Raw genomic sequence first — 27825 nt, 5'->3', positions numbered from 1 at the left:
AAAAAGGCAAAAGAGTATAAAAAGATCAGAGTGTGGAAGTATAGGAAACAATGTAATTTCAGATTTCAAAGTTTAGTACCTGTTTTGGTTTGTCCTACTGATAATTATACTAATTAAGGTTAAACAAATATGTGCTTCTGTTTTAGTTTGCACTGGGTGAATGACCTCCCTAGAGCACTTGAACAGGTGAGAAGACTTTTGTTGGTTTGTTCTGTGATAGTTTATCATCACACATTAACAAATGTTTCTGTTTTCATTGTTCCTAAGTCTGACAGAGAATGGAGTGAAGCCAAATATTTATAATGTCCCATGATCTGTGTACACTTGGTGTATGCTGACTTGTAAATATGTACATTGGGTTGTAAATATGTACATTCCTTGAGAACTTAAAGGATAGCTGGTCGTAGAGATGCTTCTAATATGTTTTTGAAAGATTTAGTTACTGTGTCAAACAAATTGGTATCACAAAGATACACTATATTATCTTTTTCTCCTGTTATTGCCTGCGAACCTTTTCTGGGTAGGAACTTGCTTACATTTGTATCTGCCCTTTGTACTCTCGGTAAGTGTTAGATAAATGCTTATAGATTGGTTTTTAGCAGTGAGTAGAGGATGTAGACAGTGGTAGATGACACTGTGGCTTGGTGGCACTCAGAGAGAGCAGCTGGAGGGAAGCATGTGGGTCCTGTGAGAACTGGCCTGAACTCATGGCTGTCACCTGGACTGCATTTCTTTACCCAAGTCTAGCCCAGATTCAGGGAGTAGGAAATAAACTCCATGTGTTGGTGGTAAGTCTTGAAAATGACTTTTCAAAGGGCACAAACAGGATGGATTATAATTTTGGTGACCTATTACTCTTAACTTTTTTTAAATAAGATTTTGTAAAAAGTTGTACCTTATAAAACTTGAAAACATACATCTTATAGATACTTGTGTCACAAGGGAGTGTCCTGTCTGTGTTTGTCATTGCTATACAGCATACAAACATCATAGAGCAGTGACTAGATTTCTTATCTGGTACTTATCTGATTGTAGTAATAAAATACTGACTTGGATACATTTATTCTTTGGATATTTCTGTCTGTAAAATTTGAATAGTTTTGTTATATTTATTGCAGATTCATTATGTCTTAAAACCAGATGGGGTGTTTGTTGGCGCAATGTTTGGAGGCGACACACTCTATGAACTCCGGTGTTCATTACAGTTAGCAGAGACTGAAAGGGAAGGAGGCTTTTCCCCACACATTTCTCCTTTCACTGCTGTCAATGACCTAGGGCATCTGCTGGGAAGAGCTGGCTTCAACACTCTGACTGTGGTGAGTATCAGGAGAAGTAAGTAGTCCACAAGTAACCTACTTATTGCATTGTTTTAAAAAAAACTTAATAAATGTTAAAGGTATGAAACAGCGTATATAATAGTGTTCTAGAATGTTTGGGGCAATTTCCTTGAATTTTGTTTTTCTTCTTTTGAGGGATAGGGTGGGAATGATTTACTATCTTTAGTATGCATAAACACAATCTGACTGACATCAGTAATATAAACTTTTTAGATCACACAATAAGTCACTCTAAAAAATGTACCAAAGTTTTTTTTATTTTGTGAAGGAGGAAGGTATCCTATGGTCTGTGTGTAGAGGTCAGAGGATAGCTTTTGGGCTTCCAGGACTAAATTCAGTACCTTTACCTGCTATGCCATCTTGCCAACCCCTCTGAGGTAAACTTTATAAAAATACTACTCTATTAGAATCTTCAAATCCAAATTAGGTGTAATTTGGGATAAGACCACTACAGATGTGAAAAGATGTATCTATCATAGGGACATTTGTAATACTCTCCCTACCACCAGCTATCAATAAAAGCAGACCCAAATGACAACATTCTCTAGGTCTAGGCTTAGCTGAGGTAGAGGTGTTCTGTTTCAGACAGAGTGGAGAGTTGTATAGAGAGCACCCATATGAAGTCGGTGTAGAAGAAAAGTAGATTCTGCATAGTCTGAGGTAGAGCACTGCATATAACTGACTTTATTTTGAGGAAGTGTTTTGGAGACTCAGTCTTTTATGTCTCAGGCCGATGTGGAAGTCACTGTGACTTTGAAGTGCTGCTTCTGCCCCATCTCCAGAGAGCTTTGATTCTAGGTATGCACCCCTGGCTTTAGTGTCTGTAACTTGAATCCTTGCCCTGCCTCTGTATTACTGATGGGAATTTAAGAAAAGTACTTCATTTCTCTCAGCATTTCTTTAAGAAATACAAATGTGTTTCACCTTGGGTGGCCCTTGATATTCAATGGCCAGAGCATGAGTGCCTTGACCTGCTTTTCTCTTTCCTTGTTCTACTCCTAGCACTGTCTAAGAATAGACTTCCCAAAAAGAGTCCTATCCCTTCCTCCTCTTTCCGATCACAGCCATTCTACAGAACTCATTACTCTCCTCGGAAGAGTTGAATAGACTTACTATGATTTCCAAACCCTTGAGACATAGAAACATGTAGATTTGATTGGCAGGGACTGAAATTCCTTGAAGAAAGCCTCAAGTTGCATAGCTAGGGATGATAGGCTTACAGTTAAAATAGCTATTTGTATTAACTTATTGTGAATGCATTTCATAAAATCAACCAACAATTATGTTATACCCTGTGTAATGATAGAAAGCAAGGGGATAAACTGGCAGAAAGCCTAATCTTTTTTTTAAAAAAGGCCTCCAGAGAAGGGAAGAAAGGAGAGGCTGGGAAATTTGTCAAGGGTTTGCCAAGGTAAGAGCTAAAGATAGGCCTGAGACTTCTTGCTTAAGTCTAGGTTGACTTTTAATAAACTTTTAAATTGTTTAAGCCAGTAAAATTGTGGTTTTGAAATGTTGAACATCTGAAAATTGGAAAGCACAGCTTTATGTTAAAGAACCAATATTACTGATAGAAGAAGTAATGCATTGAGGGGCTATTATATTTTAAAGATTTTTTTTTTTTTTTTTTTTTTTTTGGTTTTTCGAGACAGGGTTTCTCTGTATAGCCCTGGCTGTCCTGGAAATCACTTTGTAGACCAGGCTGGCCTCAAACTCAGAAATCCGCCTGCCTTTGCCTCCCAAGTGCTGGGATTAAAGGCGTGTACCACCACTACCTGGCTTAAACATGTTTTTAATTATATAACTAATTCACAAATAATTTTGATTATAAATGTAAAACTTTAGAAAAACTGAAGGAAAAAAACCCCTCATTTTCCTTTGATCCCTCAAATCTTAGTTTTCTTTGGAGAACAGCATTTCTCAAAATTTCAGTCTTTGGTATTCAGGGTGACTCACACCTTTAGTCACTGCACTGCATTTGGGAGGCAGAGAGAGACTGGCGAATCTTCTAGTTCTGGGCCAGCCTGGTCTCCAGAGTACTCCAGTGCAGCCAAGGTAACCCTGTCTCAAAAAGAAAACCAAACACTGTTAACATAAACATTGTGCGAGAACTTATCCTGTTAATCTATGCTACTTGTTACTGTGAAGTCCCTGCATTTTCATTTATTTTTTTTAAATTAAGTATGTTAGCATTGTATGTCTGTGTGGGTCTGTGTATGTACATAGTTCTGGAATTTCCGTTCCTAACTGTGTTTTCACATTTTCTTCTTTTTTTTTTATTTTATTGGATATTTTCTTTTCTTTTTTTTTTTTTTAAAGATTTATTTATTTATTATATGTAAGTACACTGTAGCTGTCTTCAGACACTCCAGAAGAGGGCGCCAGATCTCGTTACAGATGGTTGTGAGCCACCATGTGGTTGCTGGGATTTGAACTCCTGACCTTCGGAAGAGCAGTCGGGTGCTCTTACCCACTGAGCCATCTCACCAGCCCGATATTTTCTTTATTTACATTTCAAATGTTATCCCCTTCCCCTCCCCACAGTCCCTCAGAAACCTCCTATCCCATCCCCTCTCCCCCTGCTTCTTCTAGGGTGTTCCCCCACTTACCCACCCACTCCCAACTCCCCGCCCTGGCATTCCCCTACACTGGGGCATCAAGCCTGCACAGGATCAAGGGGCCTAGGGCCTCTCCTCCCATTGATGCCCGTCAAGGCCATCCTCTGCTACATATGTGGCTGGAGCCATGAGTCCCTCTATGTATACTCTTTGATTGGTGTTTTAGTCCCTGGGAGCTCTGGGGAGAATGGTTGGTTGATATTGTTATTATATGTGTTCTCCCATCTTAATATCTGCATTTTCTTTACTAATATGAATATGGCATGGTTTCATTTTTCTCTCTGAACATTTACATTTGTTCCAGGTGTTTTGTTTTGCTAGTAGAAGCAGTGCTTTAATATCTTTCTAATCTACATCATTTATTCAGTCTTGCAACAAATGTTTATTGATGAGTTCTGGGCTGGGGTGCTGTTCTAGGTACTTTGGGTGTAGCAGTCAACAAAACCAGTTCTTATATAGTGTTCTTCAGGTGTGCAGTGGTCCTCACAGAATTTGGTGTCTGATTCACGGGAACCTGTGCACAAAATCATTTGTTGTTATTGTTGTTGCTAAGTAGAGCAAAGTGTCAGGGACTTTCCTCAGATCTTGAGATCTGATGTGATTGACCAGAAACCACTGGTTTGAAGTTTTGATTTTAATATTCCTTTATTTACAGTATGGTTATGATAACCATTGTAAGTCTCCTCTCATTTCCAGAATTACCCACCATATTGTTGTTACAAACCTATAATTGAGGTGAAAATAATTACCACAAAGGTAAAACCTCTAAACTATGTAGATGGGGTGTAGGAAGGGTAACATGGGAGGTATGGAGTGCATTATTATGTGACTCTGTACTAGAATTCACTATGTAGACCAGGCTGACCTTGAACTCAGAGATCTGCCTGCCTCTCTGAGGGCTGGGATTAATGGTGTGCCACTCTGTCTGTCATACATTATTTTACTTTTTGTTTTGAGAGGAACTATAATTAATTGCTCAGGCTGGCTTTGAACTCACACTGTAGCTCAAAAATACCTTGAACTTGTAGACATGCCTCAGCATCGCAGACTTACGGGATTATAAACCTGTAGTGCTATGTCCGAACAAGGATCTCTTGTTAATGTAAAAGTGCAGAGATTAAATGCCATCATCCATTTTAATAGACACTGCTCAGTACACACAAGGTTGGCAATACAGCTCAGTGGTAGAACTCTTACCTAGCCTGTGTGAGGATCTTGAGTTCAATTTCCAGTCCTATTAAAAAAATGTAATCTTCCTTACCCCGTGTGCACACATGCCAACACATGCATTATTATTTCAGATAATAGAAAGGAATAATGAAATCTATACATAGGGAAAAGTGGTAGAGCAGGTTTGAAGTAGAAAGAAGATTCCTCCTGACACTTGATACCTTATTCCTCTACCCAAGACAGGAACTTGAAGCAATACAGTCATGCAGAGGCATGCATGCTTATTACCCAGCTCGCTTTTTAAGTGTTTAAAACTTTTCTCACTCTTATACAATCCAGTTCCCAACTTCCAGGGAATAGTACTGCCCATGGTGGGCCAGGTCTTCCCATATCAAGACAGCCCCCACAGACAAACCTGATAGGACCATCCCTCATTGAGCTCTCTTCTCAGGTGATTCTACATTGTGTCAAGGTGATGATTAGGAATGTAGTGTCTTTTCTTCCCAGTTTAATATCTGGTATATCCTCTATCTCAGTGAAGTATTGTTAAATGGATGCTTGGAGTTGGGAGATTGAACAGGAACTTGCTCTTCCCACTCCATGTCTGACTTGGTCTTGTAATACCACAAAAGGTACACCCTTTTGGGGGATGTTTTACAGAAAGCAAGGAGAAGAAGCCACTTATGGTGGCAAAGACCTTTAATCTCAGCAGAGGCAGAGGTAGGCAGATTTTTGAGTTTGAAGCTAACCAGGTCTACATAGTGAATTCTACAGCAGTCTAGGCTACATAGTAAGATCCTGCCTCAACCAACAACAAACAAAATAAAAGTAACCATTACAACATAAAACAGAATTATTTCATTTTATTTTCAAAGTAGAAACTGGTACCTGTTGTTAGACTTTTAGAAGATAGCATCTGTGAAGACTTTTAAGAACAAGACAGTTCTTGGGGTTGGAGGTAGAGCTCAGTGGTGGGCACTTGCCTATTACTGGTAAGTACTTGATAGCGAAATTTCCTACCTGCCTCAAGAGTGCGCTGGGAAGTAGCTGATAGTTCTTTAGTTTAATTTTTGTTTGTTCTTTGTGATTGTCACATGAATAATACACTTTTTCTTTAAAAAAAAACCAGGATACTGATGAAATTCAAGTTAACTATCCTGGAATGTTTGAATTAATGGAAGATTTAAAAGGTAAGGCATTTTAAAGAATTTGCAGACTCTATTTGAGAGGCATTTTAACAGTGTACTCTACGGCTGTGATGGGCTAAGCACTAGGGGTCTAACACTGTCATCTTATAGCTTATGGTGTAAAATGTAGAAGGAGGTAGACGTCAGGCAGATGGCACAACAAAGAGTTAAATCAGAATTGTGGTTAGTGCTATGGAATTGAGGCTTGTTAGTACTAAGTCTGCTTCTGGGATAATAAAGAGGAACTTGTTTTAGGTACATTTTAGATATTTCAGTCATTTCCTGTAGTAACAGTTCATATCTCAGGTTTAAGTATCCACATACACACGTCTATACACACAAACACACATACATACACACATTTAAAAAAATTACAGCCCTTAGATAGTTTGATGAGTTTAGGATTTAGGGTTTAGTCAAGACTAGACATTGGTCTGGGAAATTAAAGAAATTGTATTTGAGAACATGGTATTTGAGCCATATTCTAAAGAACAGAGATGAGCTAACCAGATGAAAAGGTGAGGGAAGTCTGTCTCAGGCACACCGAGCAGCATATGCATAAGCCTTTTTGCAAGGGAAAATGGCCAGATCCGAAGAAGGGCATTTGTCAGGAAAGTGGGATGGAGAGTTGAGTGGTGGGATTGTGGCAAGTGAGGGTCACATCCTGCGCAAAACCTTAAAGTCCCCAGATTATACCTGACAAACAACTTAAGAGAAAAGTCTCTGTTGGCTTCGAGTTCAGGGTGTATAGTCTGTCATGGCAGGGAAGACTCTGTTTGGAGAAAGGCAGTTGAAGATACCACAGCAGGAGGCCATAGTGACATAGCCAGGCTGTAATGCTCAAGGCTTAGCACCCCAGTTACTCACTTCCTTCTAGACCTCACCTCTTCCACAATCTTTCAAAATGGTGCCACCAACTGGGGACCGAGATTTCAAACACGTGGCGGTGGTGGCAGACTTCCATGTTAAACAATAATAGACCCTATTAACATTGTTTTCCCTTCCCTAGGTTTGATCTCCAGTACCCGAAATATATTGATAATTTGACTTCCCAAATTCATTTGGTTTTGTGAGACTATGTCCCATGGTTTGGCCCAGGCTGATCTTGAATTCTGTATTGCCTTAGCTTGGGCTGTAGGTGTGATCTACCCACATTAATGTGTTGTAGTACATTTTTTCCTACATATATGTTTGCTGTCAAAGGGAAGGCTCTTATCATTAGTTCGGATCCAGAGCTTTAGCTTGGCTTTGAAAGTTGTATTATCTAGTTCAACCCGGTTTGTCACCAAGACCTTCAAAAGTCTCTGTAAATGCTCTTGTTTTCAAGGTTTATTCTTAGTATCCCTGGTACACCAGGACCACACCTGCAAAGTGGGCCTGGTGTCAATAGAGAGCTCTTGATTTATCTCTGTTCATGGTCATGCCCACCTTGAGACCACATTCTTCATCAGACCAGCTCCGCAAGCGTGCGAGTTTTCTTTTTCTCTTTCCTATCCTCAACCTGCGACTTATTCAATGGTCTTTGTGAAATAAGCATTTGGTGAATGCAGTCTTACAAATTTTGGTTCCCTGCATGACTTTGTTGATGAGCCTCTTCCTTCTGTAGTAGTTTTAGTCTCCCACATCACTGCAGGAGAGTTGACTAGGGAATGTGAAGATATATCGATGGAAGAGAGGAGGATAGTCCTCTGGACGTAGGTGTTTGTGTTTGGTAGCAAGAAGATCCTGCTCATGGGTCTGTTTGACTTGATACAGAGGAAGTAACACTATGTGGAGGTTCGTAGTCTTGAGAATTGTGTAGAAACACTGAAATAGTCATTGGAGAGAGAGGTGAATAACTAGGGGAAAGTTACAGAGTTTGAAGGGTACATTAAAGTCAATCAAACTTTTCTGATGGGCAACAACAGGAAGTTGCTATTTACATGACAAATACAAAAGTGAAAGATAACTCCACAAATATAGTTGAAATGGTGAACTGGAAGAAAAAGGAAGCAGAGGGCAAAAGTGGGCTGGGAAGTTGGATGAAAGTTGCTATAGCTAAGTAGTTTCAAAACAGTTAGAAAATAGTTACAACTGGAATACTTAATGATGCTGAAAAGGAAGGGGGTACAGTTGGAAAATGAGATGCTTGGTGGATGACTTGAAAGTAAAGTATTATAACTCTGTCAGGGACATATCTCACATAGAGATGCAGAGGGAAGTGAGGAAGCTCATTGGAGACGACGTAGAGAGAGTGGAACCTGATGGACACTAACACTGAAAACCAGTCCCCTGAGAATGAGAGGTGCACAGGAAAACGAGCCAGGTGCCAAACCGTCAAAGGAGGGGACTGACTAGGTTGAGATATGCCAGCAAGCGGGAGCAGGAAAAGGTTGCAGCAGGTGGAGCTATCCTCTACAGGGTGAGGGTGTCTAACAGGTCGGGCAAATAATGACCAGGAAGACACCCTGAGGAACAACAGGGATGCAGTTTCTACCTCTCAACTTTGAAAAATGTGACTTATTCAAGAAGAAATATCTGCCATTGAGAGATTGCCAGCTGTTCTCCTTTGTGAAACTTTGTGAACTGCTTGTTCAAACACGCACACACACTTCAATGATAGCATAGGCAGTTTTGATGGCTTGAGGAGTTAAAGTTGGGTCTGTGAAACAGAATTGTGCTCACCTATAGGGAAGCATTCATCTGTTTCAGAGAATTCATAATATGTTTCAGAATAGTGAAATTTATATAATTGCTTGCCTGTTAGATCTGTAGTTTTTACAAACATTTTTTGCACTTGCTATTTTCAGTTTCCCTCTTGATAACTGCTTTTATATTAAGTGAGAAATTAGAGCTAACGAAAACGCTTGAATTTGAGTAGCAGAATTAGGTGCCAAACTGTTGTCTTGTGCCCTGGTGTCTTAACTGACTCTCATTGCTTGTCATAGTTGTCTGTTAGCAGTAAGGGTCTGGCCTGTTTCTCACAAGGCTTGTTTCATGTGCTTACCACTCTTCTGTGAGTGCAGTTGCACTGTCATATTAACACAGGGAAATGCACACGCCCAAAACTTATCATGGTCCCTTTGCATCATGAAAAGTAGGATTGGTAGGCTACTGGTGTACACTCAAGATGATAAAGCTAATAAAACATAGCAAACATTTTTTGAAACATCCCCAAGTGCTAAACAGACTCAGAAACATGGAGCCCTTTTATCCAAAAACTTATGATAATGAAATTATTTCTCATTTAGATGTCAACAATAATTCTTTGAATACAGAGTTTATTTTGTACTGGTCTATAATAAATGCTGTGTTCATGATTCATTTCAAGAAAGAAAATAGAAAGAGACAAGAAATTAGATCTATCAGTTGGAAAAGGTTACTGCCCACTGATTTAAAAATACAGTAATTACTCTGTAGTTCTCTGGGCTTTTTTTCTTTCTTTCCATGTGTGGGTTTGTTTTTCTAGGGATCAAAAACCCCTTAGCCTTGCACATACAATGCAAATGCTTTGCCACTGAGCTACATCTCCAGCCTCTGATTTTTCAAGACAGGCTCTGGCTTTGTACCCTCAAGCTAGCCTTGAACTTGTTTTGGATTTCAGGCTGACCTCAGACTTACTGTCTGTATGGCTCTACCTCCTGAGTGCTGTATTGTATCTGTCTCAGGTTTTCTAATGTCTTGATTTACAGATGAACTCATCAAAGGCATAAGTACCTTGCCTGTAGTCATGTTAAACCTAGGATTCATTACTTGAAACCACAGTTTTATACATTAATTTGTGTGTGTGTTTGTATTATATGTGTGTGTGTGTATATATATATATATATGTGTGTGTGTATATTATATATCTGTGTATGTATATATACTAATATTTAGATGCATCTTTCAAACAGTAAAATTAGCCTTTTTATTAAGTGTCATAACCTTAGTGTTATAGCTGTTTGTATTTTTTAATGCCCTGCTACATCCGGAAGACACTGTCTCCTCCTTGTCATTTCTGTTACATTCTGTCTGATGATCCCTGAGTCTTAGGCACAGGGGGTTTGGTGTGTGTGTTCCATTTAGAATAACTGAGAATTCTGCAGTTTCTCCTTTGCACCATGGCCACTGTGGGTCTCGGTGTTGATCATCATCTACTGCACACAGAAGCTTCTCTGGTGAGGATTGAGAGATGCCTTCATCTGAAGGTGCAGCAAGGCAGTGTGAGACACATGGTGTCTTAGTTACAGTTCTGTTGCTATGAAGAGACACCATGGCCAAGGCAACTGTTAGAAAAGAAAGCATTTAAGTGGAGGTTTTTGAGGTGTAACCCAAAAGCTTGGTGGCAGGCAGGACAGCATGGTACATGGGGCTGGGATCTTAACATCCTGATCTACTGGCAGGTGGGCAGGGAAAGGCTTAGCAAAAAGTCCACCCACGTGGCATACCTCCAACCAAGCTACACCTACTCCAACAAGGCCATACTCCCTAATCCTTCCCTGATAGTTCCACTAACTGGTGACAAAGTATTCAAATATGGTTATGGGGGCCATTCTCTTCAAACCACTACACATGGTCTTCTGGTAGATCATCGCTTGGGTTTTTAACCACCTTCTAGACCAAATTTTAGAATCTTTCTGGGGCCCCTTCCCAATTGGTAATGCCTGTCTCCTGTGGTTTTAAATAGGTCTGACAGTTTGAGGAACTATTCTAAATGCTTGCCCTTTGGAGAGATCTCTTATCTCTACTGTCAGGCCTTTTACAAAAATCACATTTTTAGTGTCTTATCTGTAGGTGGCTTAAGAAGAATCATATAAAGATAATTTGTAAAAATGTTACTTGTCTAGACAAAAACATTGTTAGGTTTTATACTTATTCACTTACTGTTTATTGAGTCTCTGCCATGTGCCAACTCCTTAGCTAGGTGGAGATACATAGTTTTTTATCTTAAGCTGCTAATATTCTAGATGAAAAGACTCCCAAGCTAGACAGACAAACCTCAGCTTAAAATGAGAGAAACACAAGGGGTTTGGCCTTAAATGTGCTTAGGATGTCGGGGAGTCTTTTACAGAAAAGGCTGAACCGAAGTAAGCTGAAGTGAATTTTCCAGGAGGATGAAGGATAGGGAACGTTTGGAGGGGTGGCACCAAGAACTGTGTGTGTGTGATCATGGGCGGGGAGGTATGAAAGGTTCTGTATCTCCGACTCTTACGTTGAGGGAACTGTGGTAATAATATTGTGTAGGCGTATAGAACAGGCAGATGATGGGCAATGATCTAGAAGCTTCTAGATTTCCTCGGATGAGGATGAGCCTTATAGTTTGTCTTGGGGGAATTTTCCTCAGAGATGACTCAGATTCAAGTGTAGTAGAAAGTCCGTTGTTTGCCTGCTTGTAAGGCATGGCTCATAGGAGGCTAAGACAGGAACTAGCACAGTCTGTCCTGGTATACGAGGAAACTCAGGCACAGAGGAGAAAGGACCTCGTCCATGTTGTAGTGGAGGCAAGCAGCTCGGTTCATACCCTGAAGTCTCTGTTCTTTCTTTACCCAGTGGGAAAAGCCTGAGGGTGCTGGGAGGGGGGGGGGGGAATGTGGGTGTTTGCTGGCTGCTCCTGTGCCAACTGGAAGGTGGCGTCCCCCAGCTGGCTTTTGTATTTTATATCTCTGTTGTGTCTGTTTTCTGATGGTTGAGGTGTATCTCATTTTAGCTGCCGTTATTATTAATTCACAGAAAAAAAATCGCGAATGTTGAGCTAATTTTACAAACAAGTTTCATATCAGCTGACGAATGCATGAGACATTTTCAAGGCTTTCACAGTGGTTTTAAGGTAAGTTCAGTTTTGTTTTTAAAGGCAATACTCAGCATTGTTTCAGTAATCCATATTAAAGTTTGTTTTAATAAGCATTTGAATCTACCTTAAAAACACTGTGAGAAAGCCAGGTAGTGGTGGTAACTCACCCCTTCATCACCAACACTCCAGAGGCAGAGGCAGGTGGATCTGTGTGAGTTTGAAGCCAGCCAAGGCTACATAAAGAAACTCTGGAAAAAACAAACCAAGCCAAAGCACCACATCTCGTCTCAGCATTTGGCCAAGATCAAATGTAAAAGCACTGAGAGTCTTTTTTTTTTTTTTTAATTTCCTATTGTTTATTTTATTTATTTACATTTCAAATGTTATCCTGGTTTCCCCTCTGCAATCCCCTTATCCCACCACAATCACTGAGAATCTTAAACAGTTACCAGCGAGTGTCTTTCTGTTATCTCAAGCTCAGGTTGAGTCTGCCATTATAGATGCCTTTCCTAGATGATTGTCAGTAAAGCTTCCCCACAGTGTACTGCAAGATATTCCATTTTAAAGATGAAAAAACTGAGTCTAGTGAAGGTTGAATCATGCTTATCCTAGGTTATATAAGGTTGTGATCTGAGACCAGGTTCTCTTTAGTACTCCACAAGCAGTGTATGTTCCTGAGGGGAGAGTGGACTCTTGTGGCTGGAGAGTTACTCTTGATGCCCTCTATCAGCACTCTTGAGTTTTCTACAACCGAACTGGGTCAGACCCACAGAGGTGGCATATATCTAACAATCTTGTAGAATATGCGAGCAACGATTGTTTGGCAGGCTTTTTAAAATGTCTAGTGCATTGTGTTGTGTTTGTATTTACTACATGTGACATGGAGTAAGCCAGGGCAGTGGGAAGTTGAGCAGAAACTAAAGGTTTATATCCATCATTGGTAATAAGTAGACTGTTGCAATGTGAACCCCACTTTACTTTGATGGTGTGTGATTGGTGTTCACCGGAGAGAGAGTATTTTGAAGATGGATATCAAAAATACTTTTTAAGATGTGTTAGTTTTCATTTAATGTGTATGTCTCTGTGAGCATATGCCACACATGTGAATACCTGTAGGGGGCAGTAGATCCTCTGAAACTGGAGTTACTAGAAGTTCCCAGCTTCTGCTGTAGATGCCGCGAATTGAACTCCTGTCCTCTGGAAGAGCAGTATGTGCTCCGGCCGCCAGTATTGTTTGTTTTGGTTGGTTGATGAGTTGGAGGGTTTTTTGTTGTTGTTGTTGTTTGTTTGTGTGTTCCTGTACTTGAAACTGGATCTCACATAGCTGAGGATGACCCCGAGGGTGACCCTGAAATCACAGCTCTCCGGCTCTCTTTCCTAAGTGCTGAGATTTTATTTTATTTTATTTTTTATTTTTTTATTTTTATTTTTTTATTTTTATTTTTTTTTGAGTTGCTTGTGGGGACAATGTCTTTGTTTGTTTGTTTGTTTGTTTGTTTTGTTTTGTTTTGTTTTTCGAGACAGGGTTTCTCTGTGTAGTCCTGGCTGTCCTGGAACTCGCTCTGTAGATCAGGCTGGCCTTGAACACAGAAATCCTTCTGCCTCTGCCTCCCAAGTGCTGGGATTAAAGGTGTGTGCCACCACGCCCAGCGACAATGTCTTAAATAACAAAACAACAGCAACAACAAATCAAAAAGAATACAGCTGAGTTTAAAAGTTCTTATATTGCCTCTCAGCGTCCTGGTTTCTCCTCTAACACTGAAATGTATACGTGGCACCCTTTTACTATTTCTTTCTTTTTTTTTTTTTTTTTAATTTTTAATATTTTTATTACATATTTTCCTCAATTACATTTCCAATGCTATCCCAAAAGTCCCCCATAGCGCCCCCCACTTCCCTACCCACCCATTCCCATTCTTTTGGCCCTGGCATTCCCCTATATTGGGGCATATAAAGTTTGCAAGTCCAATGGGCCTCGCTTTCCATTGATGGCCGACTAGGTCATCTTTCGATACATATGCAGCTAGAGACAAGAGCTCCGGGGTTCTGGTTAGTACATCATGTTGTTCCAACAATAGGGTTGCAGATCCCTTTAGCTCCTTGGGTACTTTCTCTAGCTTCTCCATTGGGAGCCCTGTGATACATCCAATAGCTGACTGTGAACATCCACTCCTGTGTTTGCTAGGCCCCGGTATCGTCTCACAAGAGACAGCTATATTTGGGTCCTTTCAGCAAAATCTTGCTAGTGTATGCAATGGTGTCAGCGTTTAGAAGCTGATTATGGGATGGATCCCTGGATACGGCAGTCTCTAAATGGTCCATCCTTTCATCACAGCTACGAACTTTGTCTCTGTAACTCCTTCCCTGGGTGTTTTGTTCCCAATTCTAAGAAGGTGCACAGTGTCCACACTTTGGTCTTCATTCTTCTTGAGTTTCATGTATTTTGCAAATTGTATCTTATATCTTGGGTATCCTAAGTTTTGGGCTAATATCCACTTATCAGTGAATACATATTGTGTGAGTTCTTTTGTGATTGTGTTACTTCACTCAAGATGATGCCCTCCAGGTCCATCCATTTGGCTAGGAATTTCATAAATTCATTCTTTTTAATAGCTGAGTAGTACTCCATTGTGTAAATGTACCATAATTTCTGTATCCATTCCTCTGTTGAGGGACATCTGGGTTCTTTCCAGCTTCTGGCTATTATAAATAGGGCTGCTATGAACATAGTGGAGCATGTGTCCTTTTTACCGGTTGGGACATCTTCTGGATATATGCCCAGGAGAGGTATTGCTGGATCCTCCGGTAGTACTATGTCCAATTTTCTGAGGAACCGCCAGACTGATTTCCAGAGTGGTTGTACAAGCTTGCAATCCCACCAACAATGGAGGAGTGTTCCTCTTTTTCCACATCCTCGCCAGCATCTGCTGTCACCTGAATTTTTGATCTTAGCCATTCTGACTGGTGTGAGGTGGAATCTCAGGGTTGTTTTGAGTTGCATTTCCCTGATGATTAAGGATGTTGAACATTTTTTCAGGTGTTTCTCTGCCATTCGGTATTCCTCAGGTGAGAATTCTTTGTTCAGTTCTGAGCCCCATTTTTTAATGGGGTTATTTGACTTTCTGGAGTCCACCTTCTTGAGTTCTTTATATATATTGGATATTAGTCCCTTATCTGATTTAGGATAGGTGAAGATCCTTTCCCAATCTGTTGGTGGTTTTTTTGTCTTATTGATGGTGTCTTTAGCCTTGCAGAAGCTTTGCAGTTTCATGAGGTCCCACTTGTCAATTCTCGATCTTACAGCACAAGCCATTACTGTTCTATTCAGGAATTTTTCCCCTGTGCCCATATCTTCAAGGCTTTTCCCCACTTTCTCCTCTATAAGTTTCAGTGTCTCTGGTTTTATGTGAAGTTCCTTGATCCACTTAGACTTGATCTTAGTACAAGGAGATAGGAATGGATCGATTCGCATTCTTCTACATGTTAACAACCAGTTGTGCCAGCACCATTTGTTGAAAATGCTGTCTTTCTTCCACTGGATGTTTTTAGCTCCCTTGTCGAAGATCAAGTGACCGTAGGTGTGTGGGTTCATTTCTGGGTCTTCAATTCTATTCCATTGGTCTATTTGTCTGTCACTATACCAGTACCATGCAGTTTTTATCACAATTGCTCTGTAGTAGAGCTTTAGGTCCGGCATGGTGATTCCACCAGAGGTTCTTTTATCCTTGAGAAGAGTTTTTGCTATCCTAGGTTTTTTGTTATTCCAGATGAATTTGCAGTTTGCACTTTCTAATTCGTTGAAGAATTGATTTGGAATTTTGATGGGGATTGCATTGAATCTGTAGATTGCTTTTGGCAAGATAGCCATTTTTACAATGTTGATCCTGCCAATCCATGAGCATGGGAGATCTTTCCATCTTCTGAGATCTTCTATAATTTCTTTCTTCAGAGACTTGAAGTTTTTATTATACAGATCTTTCACTTCCTTAGTTAGACTCACGCCAAGATATTTAATATTATTTGTGACTATTGAGAAGGGTGTTGTTTCCCTAATTTCTTTCTCAGCCTGTTTATTCTTTGTGTAGAGAAAGGCCATTGATTTGTTTGAGTTAATTTTATATCCAGCTACTTCACCGAAGCTGTTTATCAGGCTTAGGAGTTCTCTGGTGGAATTTTTAGGGTCACTTATATATACTATCATATCATCTGCAAAGAGTGATCTTTTCCAATTTGTATCCCTTTGATCTCCTTTTGTTGTCGAATTGCTCTGGCTAGGACTTCAAGTACAATGTTGAATAGGTATGGAGAAAGTGGACAGCCTTGTCTAGTCCCTGATTTTAGAGGGATTGCTTCAAGCTTCTCACCATTTACTTTGATGTTGGCTACTGGTTTGCTGTAGATTGCTTTTATCATGTTTAGGTATGGGCCTTGAATTCCTGATCTTTCCAAGACTTTTATCATGAATGGGTGTTGGATCTTGTCAAATGCTTTTTCCGCATCTAACGAGTTGACCATGTGGTTTTTGTCTTTGAGTTTGTTTATATACTGGATTACGTTGATGGATTTCCGTATATTGAACCATCCCTGCATCCCTGGGATGAAACCTACTTGGTCAGGATGGATGATTGTTTTGATGTGTTCTTGGATTCGGTTAGCAAGAACTTTATTGAGGATTTTTGCATCAATATTCATAAGGGATATTGGTCTGAAGTTTTCTATCTTTGTTGGGTCTTTTTGTGGTTTAGGTATCAGAGTAATTGTGGCTTCATAGAATGAGTTGGGTAGAGTACCTTCTGTTTCTATTTTGTGGAATAGTTTGTGAAGAACTGGGATTAGATCTTCTTTGAAGGTCTGATAGAACTCTGCACTAAACCCATCTGGTCCTGGGCTTTTATTAGTTGGGAGACTATTAATGACTGCTTCTATTTCTTTGGGGGATATAGGGCTGTTTAGATCATTAACCTGATCTTGATTCAACTTTAGTACCTGGTATCTGTCTAGGAACTTCTCCATTTCATCCAGGTTCTCCAGTTTTGTTGAGTATAGCCTTTGGTAGAAGGATCTGATGGTGTTTTGGATGTCTTCAGGATCTGTTGTTATGTCTCCTTTTTCATTTCTGATTTTGTTAATTAGGATGCTTTCCCTGTGCCCTCTAGTGAGTCTGGCTAAGGGTTTATCTATCTTGTTGATTTTCTCAAAGAACCAGCTCCTTGATTGGTTGATTCTTTGAATAGTTCTTCTTGTTTCCACTTGGTTGATTTCGCCCCTGAGTTTGATTATTTCCTGCTGTCTACTTCTCTTGGGTGAATTTGCTTCCTTTTGTTCTAGTGCTTTTAGGTATGTTGTCAAGCTGCTAATGTGTGCTCTCTCTAGTTTCCTTTTGGAGGCACTCAGAGCTATGAGTTTTCCTCTTAGAAATGCTTTCATTGCGTCCCATAAGTTTGGGTATGTTGTGGCTTCATTTTCATTGAACTCTAAAAAGTCCTTAATTTCTTTCTTTATTCCTTCCTTGACCAAGGTATCATTGAGAAGAGTGTTGTTCAGTTTCCACGTGAAGGTTGGCTTTCTATTATTTATTTTGTTATTGAAGATCAGCCTTAGTCCATGGTGATCTGATAGGATGCATGGGACAATTTCACTATTTTTGTATCTGTTGAGGCCTGTTTTGTGACCAATTATGTGGTCAATTTTGGAGAAGGTACCATGAGGTGCTGAGAAGAAGGTATATCCTTTTGTTTTAGGATAGAATGTTCTGTAGATATCTGCCAGATCCATTTGATTCATAATTTCTCTTAGTTTCTCTGTGTCCCTGTTTAGTTTCTGTTTCCATGATCTGTCCATTGGTGAAAGTGGTGTGTTGAAGTCTCCCACTATTATTGTATGAGGTGCAATGTGTGCTTTGAGATTTACTAAAGTTTCTTTAATGAATGTGGCTGCCTTTGTATTTGGAGCATAGATATTCAGGATTGATAGTTCCTCTTGGAGGATTTTACCTTTGATGAGTATGAAGTGTCCCTCCCTGTCTTTTTTAATGACTTTGGGTTGGAAGTCAATCTTATCAGATATTAGAATGGCTACTCCAGCTTGTTTCTTCATACCATTTGCTTGGAAAATTGTTTTCCAGCCTTTCATTCTGAGGTAGTATCTATCTTTTTCTCTGAGATGAGTTTCCTGTAAGCAGCAAAATGTTGGGTCTTGTTTGTGTAGCCAGTTTGTTAGTCTATGTCTTTTTATCGGGGAGTTGAGTCCATTGATATTAAGAGATATTAAGGAAAAGTAATTGTTGTTTCCTGTTATTTTTGTTGTTAAAGTTGGCATTCTGTTCTTGTGGCTGTCTTCTTTTAGGTTTGTTGAGGGATTACCTTCTTGTTGTTTCTAGGGCGTGGTTCCTGTCCTTTTATTGGTTTTTTCCTGTTATTATCCTTTGAAGGGCTGGATTCGTGGAGAGATAATGTGTGAATTTGGTTTTGTCGTGGAATACTTTGGTTTCTCCATCTATGTTAATTGAGAGTTTGGCTGGGTATAGTAGCCTGGGCTGGAATTTGTGTTCTTTTAGTGTCTGTATAACATCCATCCAGGATCTTCTGGCTTTCATAGTCTCTGGTGAAAAATCTGGTGTAATTCTGATAGGCTTGCCTTTATATGTTACTTGGCCTTTTTCTCTTACTGCTTTTAGTATTCTATCTTTATTTAGAGCATTTGTTGTTCTGATTATTATGTGTCGGGAGGTATTTCTTTTCTGGTCCAGTCTATTTGGAGTTCTGTAGGCTTCTTGTATGTTCATGGGCATCTCTTTCTTTAGATTTGGGAAGTTTTCTTCTATAATTTTGTTGAAGATGTTTGCTGGTCCTTTGAGTTGAAAATCTTCATTCTCATCCACTCCTATTATCCGTTGGTTTGGTCTTCTCATTGTGTCCTGTATTTCTTGGATGTTTTGAGTTAGGATCTTTTTGCATTTTACATTTTCCTTGATTGTTGTGCCGATGTTCTCTATGGAATCTTCTGCACCTGAGATTCTCTCTTCCATCTCTTGTATTCTGTTGCTGATGCTGGTATCTATGGTTCCAGATTTCTTTCCTAGGGTTTCTATCTCCAGTGTTGCCTCATTTTGGGTTTTCTTTATTGTGTCTACTTCCCTTTTTAGGTCTAGTATGGTTTTGTTCATTTCCATCATCTGTTTGGATGTGTTTTCCTGTTTTTCTGTAAGGACTTCTACCTGTTTGATTATGTTATCCTGTTTTTCTTTAAGGATTTGTAACTCTTTAGCAGTGTTCTCCTGCAATTCTTTAAGGGATTTTTGTGCTTCCTCTTAATTGTCTTCTACCTGTTTACCAGTGTTCCTTTGTATTTCTTTAAGTGTGTTATTAAAGTCCTTCTTGAAGTCCTCTACCATCATCATGAGATATGCTTTTAGATCTGTGTCTAGCTTTTCCGGTGTGTTGGGGTGCCCTGGACTGGGCGAAGTGGGAGTGCTGGGTTCTGATGATGGTGAGTGGTCTTGGTTTCTGTTAGTAAGATTATTACTTTTACCTTTCGCCATCTGGTAATCTCTGGGGTTAGTTGTTGTCGTTGTCACTGTTTAAAGATTGGAGCAGAAGCTGTGTTCCACTCACCAGCAGTCTCAAAATCCTGTGGCGGGGGTCGTGGGTAGCTGGCAGTACCCCGGTGCTGGTCCAGCCGGAAGAGGCCTGTGGTCCTACTCAGGCTGGTTTTCTGCTTCCCTAACTAATGCAGTCTCAGGTCCCGTGCACAATTGGATTGGAGCAGAAGTTGTGTTCCACTCTCCAGAAGTCTTAAGATCCTGTGGCGGGTGTTGTGGGTAGCTGGCGAGTGTCAGCCGACCCTGTGCCCTAGCTACCCCGGTGCTTTTCTGACCGGAAGAGGCTTGTGGCCCTATGTAGGCCGGATTTCTCCCTCCCCAACCAAAGCAGTCTCAGGTCCCACGTGATTGGCCTGGAGCAGAAGCTGTGTTCCACTCACCAGCAGTCTCAAAATCCTGTGGCGGGGGTCATGGGTAGCTGGCGGGTGTCAGCCGACCCTGTGCTCTAGCTACCCCGGTGCTGATCCGGCCGGATGAGGCCTGTGGCCCTACTCAGGCCGGTTTCTGCTTCCCTAACTAATGCAGTCTCAGGTCCCGAGCGCAATTGGATTGGAGCAGAAGCTGTGTTCCACTCACCAGAAGTCTTAAGATCCTGTGGCGGGTGTTGTGGGTAGCTGGCGAGTGTCAGCCAACCCTGTGCCCTAGCTACCCCGGTGCTTTTCTGACCGGAAGAGTGCTGAGATTTTAAATGTGCATTACCACACCCAGTCATATTTGTTTTTATTAACTTAGCTTACTAGTTTGTAGCTATTAAAATCTCTATGAATTGGGACCATTAAACTCACAAAATCCGGGACACTGGGTTTCTTATAGAATGAGTGTCATGAACTTATTGGAGCAGTGCCCTCAGAAGCCAGAAGAGGGCCAGATGCCTGGAGCTGAGTAACAGGCTCTTGGGTACTACCTGGTATATTTTGGGAACCAAACTCACATCCTTAGCAAGAGCAGTGTGTGCACTTAACTGAGGCCTCTCTCCAGCCTCCTGTTGGTTGCCTTTAATAAAACCAATGCAATAAAAACTTAAATTGTATTTATTATTATAATTTTATTTAAAAATTTAAAAATAGATTATTATTTTTAAACTGTTGAAGAAATGATCATTTCTTGACTAGTGAAAGTAAGTAGTAGACACTTGCTCATGTAGTAAATTTTAATATTAAGAATAATTAAAACATTTTAACATTTCCTTTAATTTTTTTGTAGAATGATCTTTTTTAAATTTAATTTTACTTGTAATTCATTTTTTACATTCCATATTCCATTCCCTGCCCCTCCCCTCCCACCCTCCAACTGCTTCACATCTCACACCTCCTCCCCACCACACCCCATCTCCACGTGGATGTCCCCACCCCCGACCCCATCTGACCTCTAAACTCCTGTAGCCTCCAGACTCTTAAGGGTTTATCATCTCTGAATGAACACAGACCCAGAAGTCCTCTACTGTATGTGTGTTGGGGGCCTCGTATGTTGTCTGGTGTATGTTGTCAGTTTGGTGGTCCAGTGTTTGGGAGATCTTGTGGGCCCAGATTAATTGAGACTGCTGGTCCTCCTATAGGATCACCCTTCTCCTCAGTTTCTTTCAGCCTTCCCTATTCAACAACAGGGGGTCAGCTGCTTCTGTCCATTGGTTAGGTGCAAATATTGCCTCTGACTCTTTCAGCTGCTTGTTGGGTTGTAGAATGATCTTAACATAGCCTTTTCAAATAATTTAAAATGTACATGTAAAGAAAGATATTTGATATTACATTAGTTTGTTTTTATTTCTGTAGTACTGGGAATTGAACCCAGGCCTGTGTGTGTGTGTGTGTGTGTCGGGTGCTGGTGTATGCTTCTGTGTGCTTATGAGTGTGTACGCAGCCTCTGTGTGTGTATAGGTGGTTGCCAGAGGCCGTTGTCAGTATCTTCTTCTCTTGCTCCCTCCTTTATCTTTTCTCACTGAGCTTGGAGTCACTAATTCGCTAGCCTAGCTGCCCTCAGGATTCCCTTGTCTCTCTTTCCAGCTTACGGATTCCAGGCAGATGCTACCATACCTGGTTTTTTATTTGTGTGCTGGAGTTCATGGTTATATAGCAAGTGCTTTATCCATTAATACATATCCTCAGCCTCTTGACCACATGTTATGCAAACACTGTACCACCTAGCTAGCTCTCTAGCTTACACTAGAAATTGTCAGTAAACAGCCTCTTACCGTCAACTTAAAGAAAAGGGTCTGAAGATTAATTTTAAAATACTTTTTAAAAATGCCTCTGTGGGAAAATGCATGTAAGTTTTACATCTATTGTTAGTAAAATATCAAAAAATTTGAAGGCACAGTCATATTAAATGAATTCCACAGCCCTTATCCAAGTTTACAGTTGTAATTATATATGCTGCTTAGAAGGAAGGAGGCATTGTCACAATGTCCTGTCTCAAAGAGCTATCAAGAAGGGGTATAAGGTGTCTTTGAAAGACACTTGCCAATGCTTGCAAGCCATCTAGAGTCTAGGTAGCTTTTGCTAAGCTGGCTTAATATAGACTGTGGCTGTTGTGGGAAGCATCCTGGTGCTTCCCTTCTGAGAATTAGCTCTCCTCCTTGACTTAGTAGTGAAGAGGATTCAAACAGCTTTGCTCAGTCAGTAAGCAGCCTAGCTCTAATGTGAAAGTGGATGAGACTGAGCATGGGCGTGCTGTTAGATAAGGTGGATCATGACTTGATACTGAGCTGGGGGGTATTTGCAGTATTCTCTCAAACTGCCAGTAGTCTATTTTTAGGTATGGGTGAGAGCAACTGTTCTTGGAACAGAAAAGCCCTGCTGCACCGAGACACAATGCTGGCAGCTGCAGCGGTTTACAGAGGTGAGCCGCCCACTCCTTCTACCTGCAATCACAGAGGGGTTTATGCTGCGTGGTGTTTATTCCAAAGTGCTATTTCCTTCTTGTAAGGTACTGTCAGACTTTGTGGGAATTTTGTTTTTGTTTTTTCTCAGAATATAGATCTTATCTGTATCTGTTTCCAAGCCGCTTTTGTTTCTATAATGTCAGGTTCTCTGTGTTAAGTCTTGTTATGTGAGGCATTCAGATCCAGCATCTAGCCCAGGACCCATTTCTCTTTGAAGTAGGTGTTTATTATTTAGCAGTAGACACTGTTTCTCATCTGACTGTTTCCAGAATCTAACCAGGTTTGTCTTTTTAGAAATGTACCGGAATGAGGATGGTTCCATACCTGCCACCTTTCAGATCTACCACATGATAGGATGGAAATACCATGACTCTCAGGTAATGATATTAAGGCATCACTTTTCTCAGAGGGTTTGTATTTCTGCTTGTTTTCCATTGTTGATTGACTTAGGCTATATTTTATTCTGCATATCATGATTGGGACTACTCTGGGTTAGCCTTATCTGTACAGATCTAATACCTTTTATTTTTACTTGTTTGCAGGCAAGGCCAGCTGAAAGAGGTTCTGCAACCGTGTCATTTGGAGAGCTAGCAAAACTAAATGATGTCATGTCACATGGGAAAAAATAATAAATACTTTGTTCAATTGTTATGTTTCCCAGAATTTTCATCAGAAATAAATAGCTTTCACATTTAAACTAGTACAGTTTGAAGCAAGGTGCAACCGATTGAGCTATTTACTAGCAACCTAATACTAACTCATGTATTCCAAGTTCTCATTTGTTTCTATTTATGTAAAGATGCTATTACATAGTGACTGGGCATCCTTGCAGAGTCAGCCTGAAAGCAAAGAAAATGTTTTCCCGTGGGTGGGGTGGGGACCTAGAAACCCGTGTACATGTGTGAGCACGTGACTTGATGGGAAAGCTTGCTCCAGCTCTGGTTCTGCACCTTTCTTCCCACTGCTCCTTTGTTATCGCTGTGGGATGGTCACACCCCTGAAGACGAGAGGAAAGACAAATTGCTGGGCTCTTGAGAGTTCCTGTGCAGTACACTGAGGTCACTTCACAGTGCCTGCTGCAGACACCGATGTCGGAATTGTTTGTTGTACTTTTTGTATTTTTGGAGTCAGATCTCACTATGGAGACTTGGTTGGCCTGGAACTACCATGTAGACTGGGCTGGACTCTACTCGTATTGACCCGTCTGCTTTAGTCCTGGGATTACAGGTATGCCTGTGGCCCGCCACACCTAGTATTTGTCATGCTTCTGTCTTGTCCAGATGACCAGAGGATTATATACAGCTTCCGCAGCTACTCTGTAGTTTTGACCTTGAGAAGAGCATCTGTCTTTACCAGATCCATCCCTCTTTTCCTAGATTTGTTAATTCTGTTGTTTTGATTTTGTTTTTAAAGTCTTATTCTATGTACATGAGTATCTTGCCGGCATGTTTATTTCATGTGCATGCTTGGTGCCTGCAGAGACCAGAGAGGGCATTTGGATCCCGGAACAATGCTAAGGATGACTGGGAGCCACTTCAGGTTTGCTGGGAACGATGCTCTAACAGTGAGCCATCTCCAGCTCCTCCTCTCGTTTAAAAGCATCCGAACTCTGTTCCTGCTTTTTCTTTTTCTTTTTTTTAACATCTAGGGTTGGGGTTGCCTACACTACTTAAGAGAAGAAAACATTTTAAAGAATCAGAGGTAAAATCTCACGTAGACACCATTGCCCAGTGATTAACAAGCTGTTTACACTCAGGCTTTCCTTGGTTAACTTTAGACCTATTGCACTATTATCCTAAATCCAGGTTCACTGTCTTGACATCTCAGGGTCAGAAGATTTGGAAGCAGTGAAATGCTTGCCCTGGGCTTTGCCTTGGGACTTGTGGTCTCTAACCACTGCTCCTGTTTGGGTGTTTGTGGACCGTAGGAGTTGAGGCCAGGCTGGAGGAAGTTGCCACTAGGGGCAAGCCTTGATGTTTGCAGGATGTCCTGACTCTGGTCGCTTTGCTTCTTGATTTGCTCAAATAAGAGCAAGTCTACTCTGCTGACGCCCACAGAGCTGTCCTCACTGCTTTGCCTGTCCTGTCCTGATGGCTAGTCCAAAATAGTCTTCCCTTATCTCTTCAGGTATTTAATCATAGTGCCAGGCAAAGTAACGAATACAGTAGCAAAACTTACTAAATTGTCCTTTCAAAAATTTTTGCAAAATTTGTTAAATTATTAAATGGCATATGGAAAACAATGTCTTGAAAACCATGTTTGTTTTTAAATTGCTTAGCTCAATATTGTGTGGTCCTGGCTGCTGTAGAACTTATCAGAGGTCTCCACGATTCTGCTTCCTTGGTACTAGGCTTAAAACCAAGTGCTACACACCCTGCAGTTGTCAGTCTCAATAGTTTAGGACATTTCTTGCCCTTTCTGCTCTGTTGCTGTAAGTTTGGAACTCAGATTGGAAGAATTTTCAGGACTCAAGTTCATGGTAGGAAAGAAAACTTTGATTCTGGGAGCACCGGCCTTTGGAATAAAATTCAACTTTAACATCTCCTCATTGAGTTTCCCGTGTCAAGCACCAGCAGACTACCTGTCTCCCCCACCCCACCCCACCCCCGCCCTTTTCTTCTCTCATATATCACATCCTGACTACACAGTTCCAATCATCTCACCCAGGATTCTCTTTGTCTCCTTCCCCAGCCCCCACACACACCTGATCCCTCCTGTTCCCATCCGTACCTGCCCTGCCCTGCCCTGCCCTCATTCTCCCTGTGAAGTCTATCCCGTTTTTCCTTTCCCAGGGAGATCTTTGTGTCCTGCTACAGCCCTCTTTGTTTGTTTGAACTTCTCTGGGTCTGTGGATTGTAGCATGATTAACCTCTACTTGACAGCTAATCTCCACTTTTAAGTGAGTACACACCACATCTGTCTGTCTGAGTTTGGGTTACCTTATTCGGGATGATTTTTTTCCTAGTTCCATCCATTTGTCAGCAAACTACCATGGCATCTCTTTGGAAAAAGGTACCCAGGGTATGCAGAGTTTTAATTTTACATGTAAAACATGCAGTTTATTTAAAATTAGGTAAAGGGCATAGGAAGTATCTTATTGCATGTATTCTCAGAGATCACAAAGCCTGAGATAATTTTGCCTGGGGATTTGATTCCACTTGATTCTCAAAAAACAAGTGTCCTGGGATACACTTACAGAGATTCAAATTTCATTTCCTAGGAGTATCAGGATCACTTCTCTGGATGTGTGAGTGAGGCTATATCCACAGTGAGACCACAGGGTTTGTGAACACTGGCCTTGAAAATTCTGTGAACTACATGTACATCCGTGGATTCCTTAGTTGGCTCCCTTTTGATTGGCTGTTGAGTTGCTGACAGCTGAAGATCAAGATGATTAGGAACACCACACTTACCAGGTTCTTGTATGAACAGACTGCATGGAAATAGTATGGGCTTTTTAAACAAAATAAGATATAATAAGATAAAACAAACCATATGGGCTTTTTAAAACCCAGATTTGATTATCGTTTGCAAGCCTATCCCACCCTCTCTTTTAAGATTTATCTTACTTTTGCATTATGTGTATATGTATGTAAGTATATGCATAAGAGTGCAGGAGCCTACAGAGCCCAGAAGCTGAGGGCATTGAAGTCCCTGGAGCTGGAATTACAGGTGATCATAAACCTTCCTACACAGGTGCTGGGAACAGAGCCTGGGTCTCTGCAAGACCCGGCTCTTATGTGCCCTTTCAAAGTAGCAAGTTTAAACCAAGCTGTTTCTAGCCTGTTTATGGGAATTGTGTTTTCAGGATACCCATTATTAGTCTGTCAGAGCCAACCTGGCAGAGAATGAAGAGCAGTTACCAAGGCTGTCTGTGAATGGGAGAATGGGAAGAGGGAAATTCCACAGGAAAATGAGGCAGCGTTTGTAACTAAAGCCTAGAGATAGGAGAAAGGAGCTTGGGAGTTGGTGGCCTGGGATTAGACCTGGGCGCGCACGCTTCTTTCCAACACTCAGTTCTATCTCTGGCCTCAGTGTTTCCATATATAAGACTACACCTTTGGTTCTCAGTCTCAAGGGAGGCTCCCAGCCTGCCTTCCAAGTTTCTATCAAGTGAATATTTAGTGAGGAGACATGAAAAACATTTCACCCTTGGACAAGGCACCAACAACAGGCCACCCCAGTGCCCAGTTTGATGAGCCAATGAGTTATTGGCCTTACTTAAAGGTTAGTGGGAGACTCAAAGTAACCACAGCATTAGAAAGTCTCAGCTTATCAGTGAGTACATATTGTGTGAGTTCCTTTGTGATTGTGTTACCTCACTCAGGATGATGCCCTCCAGGTCCATCCATTTGCCTAGGAATTTCATAAATTCATTCCTTTTAATAGCTGAGTAGTACTCCATTGTGTAAATGTACCACATTTTCTGTATCCATTCCTCTGTTGAGGGGCATCTGGGTTCTTTCCAGCTTCTGGCTATTATAAATAAGGCTGCTATGAACATAGTGGAGCATGTGTCCTTTTTACCGGTTGGGACATCTTCTGGATATATGCCCAGGAGAGGTATTGCTGGATCCTCTGGTAGTATTATGTCCAATTTTCTGAGGAACCACCAAACTGATTTCCAGAGTGGTTGTACAAGCTTGCAATCCCACCAACAATGAAGGAGTGTTCCTCTTTCTCCACATCCTTGCCAGCATCTGCTGTCACCTGAATTTTTGATCCTAGCCATTCTAACTGGTGTGAGGTAGAATCTCAGGGTTGTTTTGAGTTGCATTTCCCTGATGATTAGCCCCAAAACTTAGGATACCCAAGATATAAGATACAATTTGTTAAACGCATGAAACTCAATAAGAACGAAGACCAAAGTGTGGACAATGTGCCGCTTCTTAGAATTGGGAACAAAACACCCATGGAAAGAGTTACAGAGATAAAGTTTGGAGCTGTGACGAAAGGATGGACCATCTAAAGACTGCCATATCCGGGGATCCATCCCATAATCAGCTTCCAATCGCTGACACCATTGCATACACTAGCAAGATTTTGCTGAAAGGACCCAGATATAGCTGTCTCTTGTGAGACTATGCCGGGGCCTAGCAAACACAGAAGTGGATGCTCACAGTCAGCTATTGGATGGATCACAGGGCCCCCAATGGAGGAGCTAGAGAAAGTACCCAAGGAGCTAAAGGGATCTGCAACCCTATAGGTGGAACAACATTATGAACTAACCAGTACCCCGGAGCTCTTGACTCTAGCTGCATATGTATCAAAAGATGGCCTAGTCGG

General features: G+C 41.0%; 1 protein-coding gene and 1 non-coding gene across 3 annotated transcripts in view; both read left to right on the top strand.

Moving 5' to 3' along the window:
• Ndufaf5 (NADH:ubiquinone oxidoreductase complex assembly factor 5) overlaps window positions 1-23187 on the top strand; it is a 38745-nt gene extending 15558 nt beyond the window's left edge. Inside the window, exons 6-11 of one of the 2 annotated variants that reach the window (XM_021155737.3) lie at window positions 147-186; window positions 1119-1316; window positions 6252-6312; window positions 22413-22496; window positions 22834-22916; window positions 23082-23187. In XM_021155737.3, coding sequence (XP_021011396.1) covers window positions 147-186; window positions 1119-1316; window positions 6252-6312; window positions 22413-22496; window positions 22834-22916; window positions 23082-23168 — 553 coding nt within the window. In that variant the 3' untranslated portion in view covers window positions 23169-23187. The remainder of the gene's footprint in view (window positions 1-146; window positions 187-1118; window positions 1317-6251; window positions 6313-22412; window positions 22497-22833; window positions 22917-23081) is intronic. The other variant, XM_085833747.1, reaches the window with a different exon arrangement.
• Window positions 5584-5765, top strand: LOC115030556 (U2 spliceosomal RNA). Its single transcript, XR_003836131.1, has one exon. It is a non-coding gene; the product is annotated as a U2 spliceosomal RNA (small nuclear RNA).
• Window positions 23188-27825: the final 4638 nt, after the last annotated feature.

The sequence above is a fragment of the Mus caroli genome, unplaced genomic scaffold (genome assembly GCF_978045245.1).
Source record: "Mus caroli unplaced genomic scaffold, Mus_caroli_1 scaffold_2, whole genome shotgun sequence".
NCBI classification, from domain to species: Eukaryota; Metazoa; Chordata; class Mammalia; order Rodentia; family Muridae; genus Mus; species Mus caroli.
Note: the sequence above shows the minus strand (reverse complement) of the source record. Positions and strands in the feature narration are given on the sequence as shown.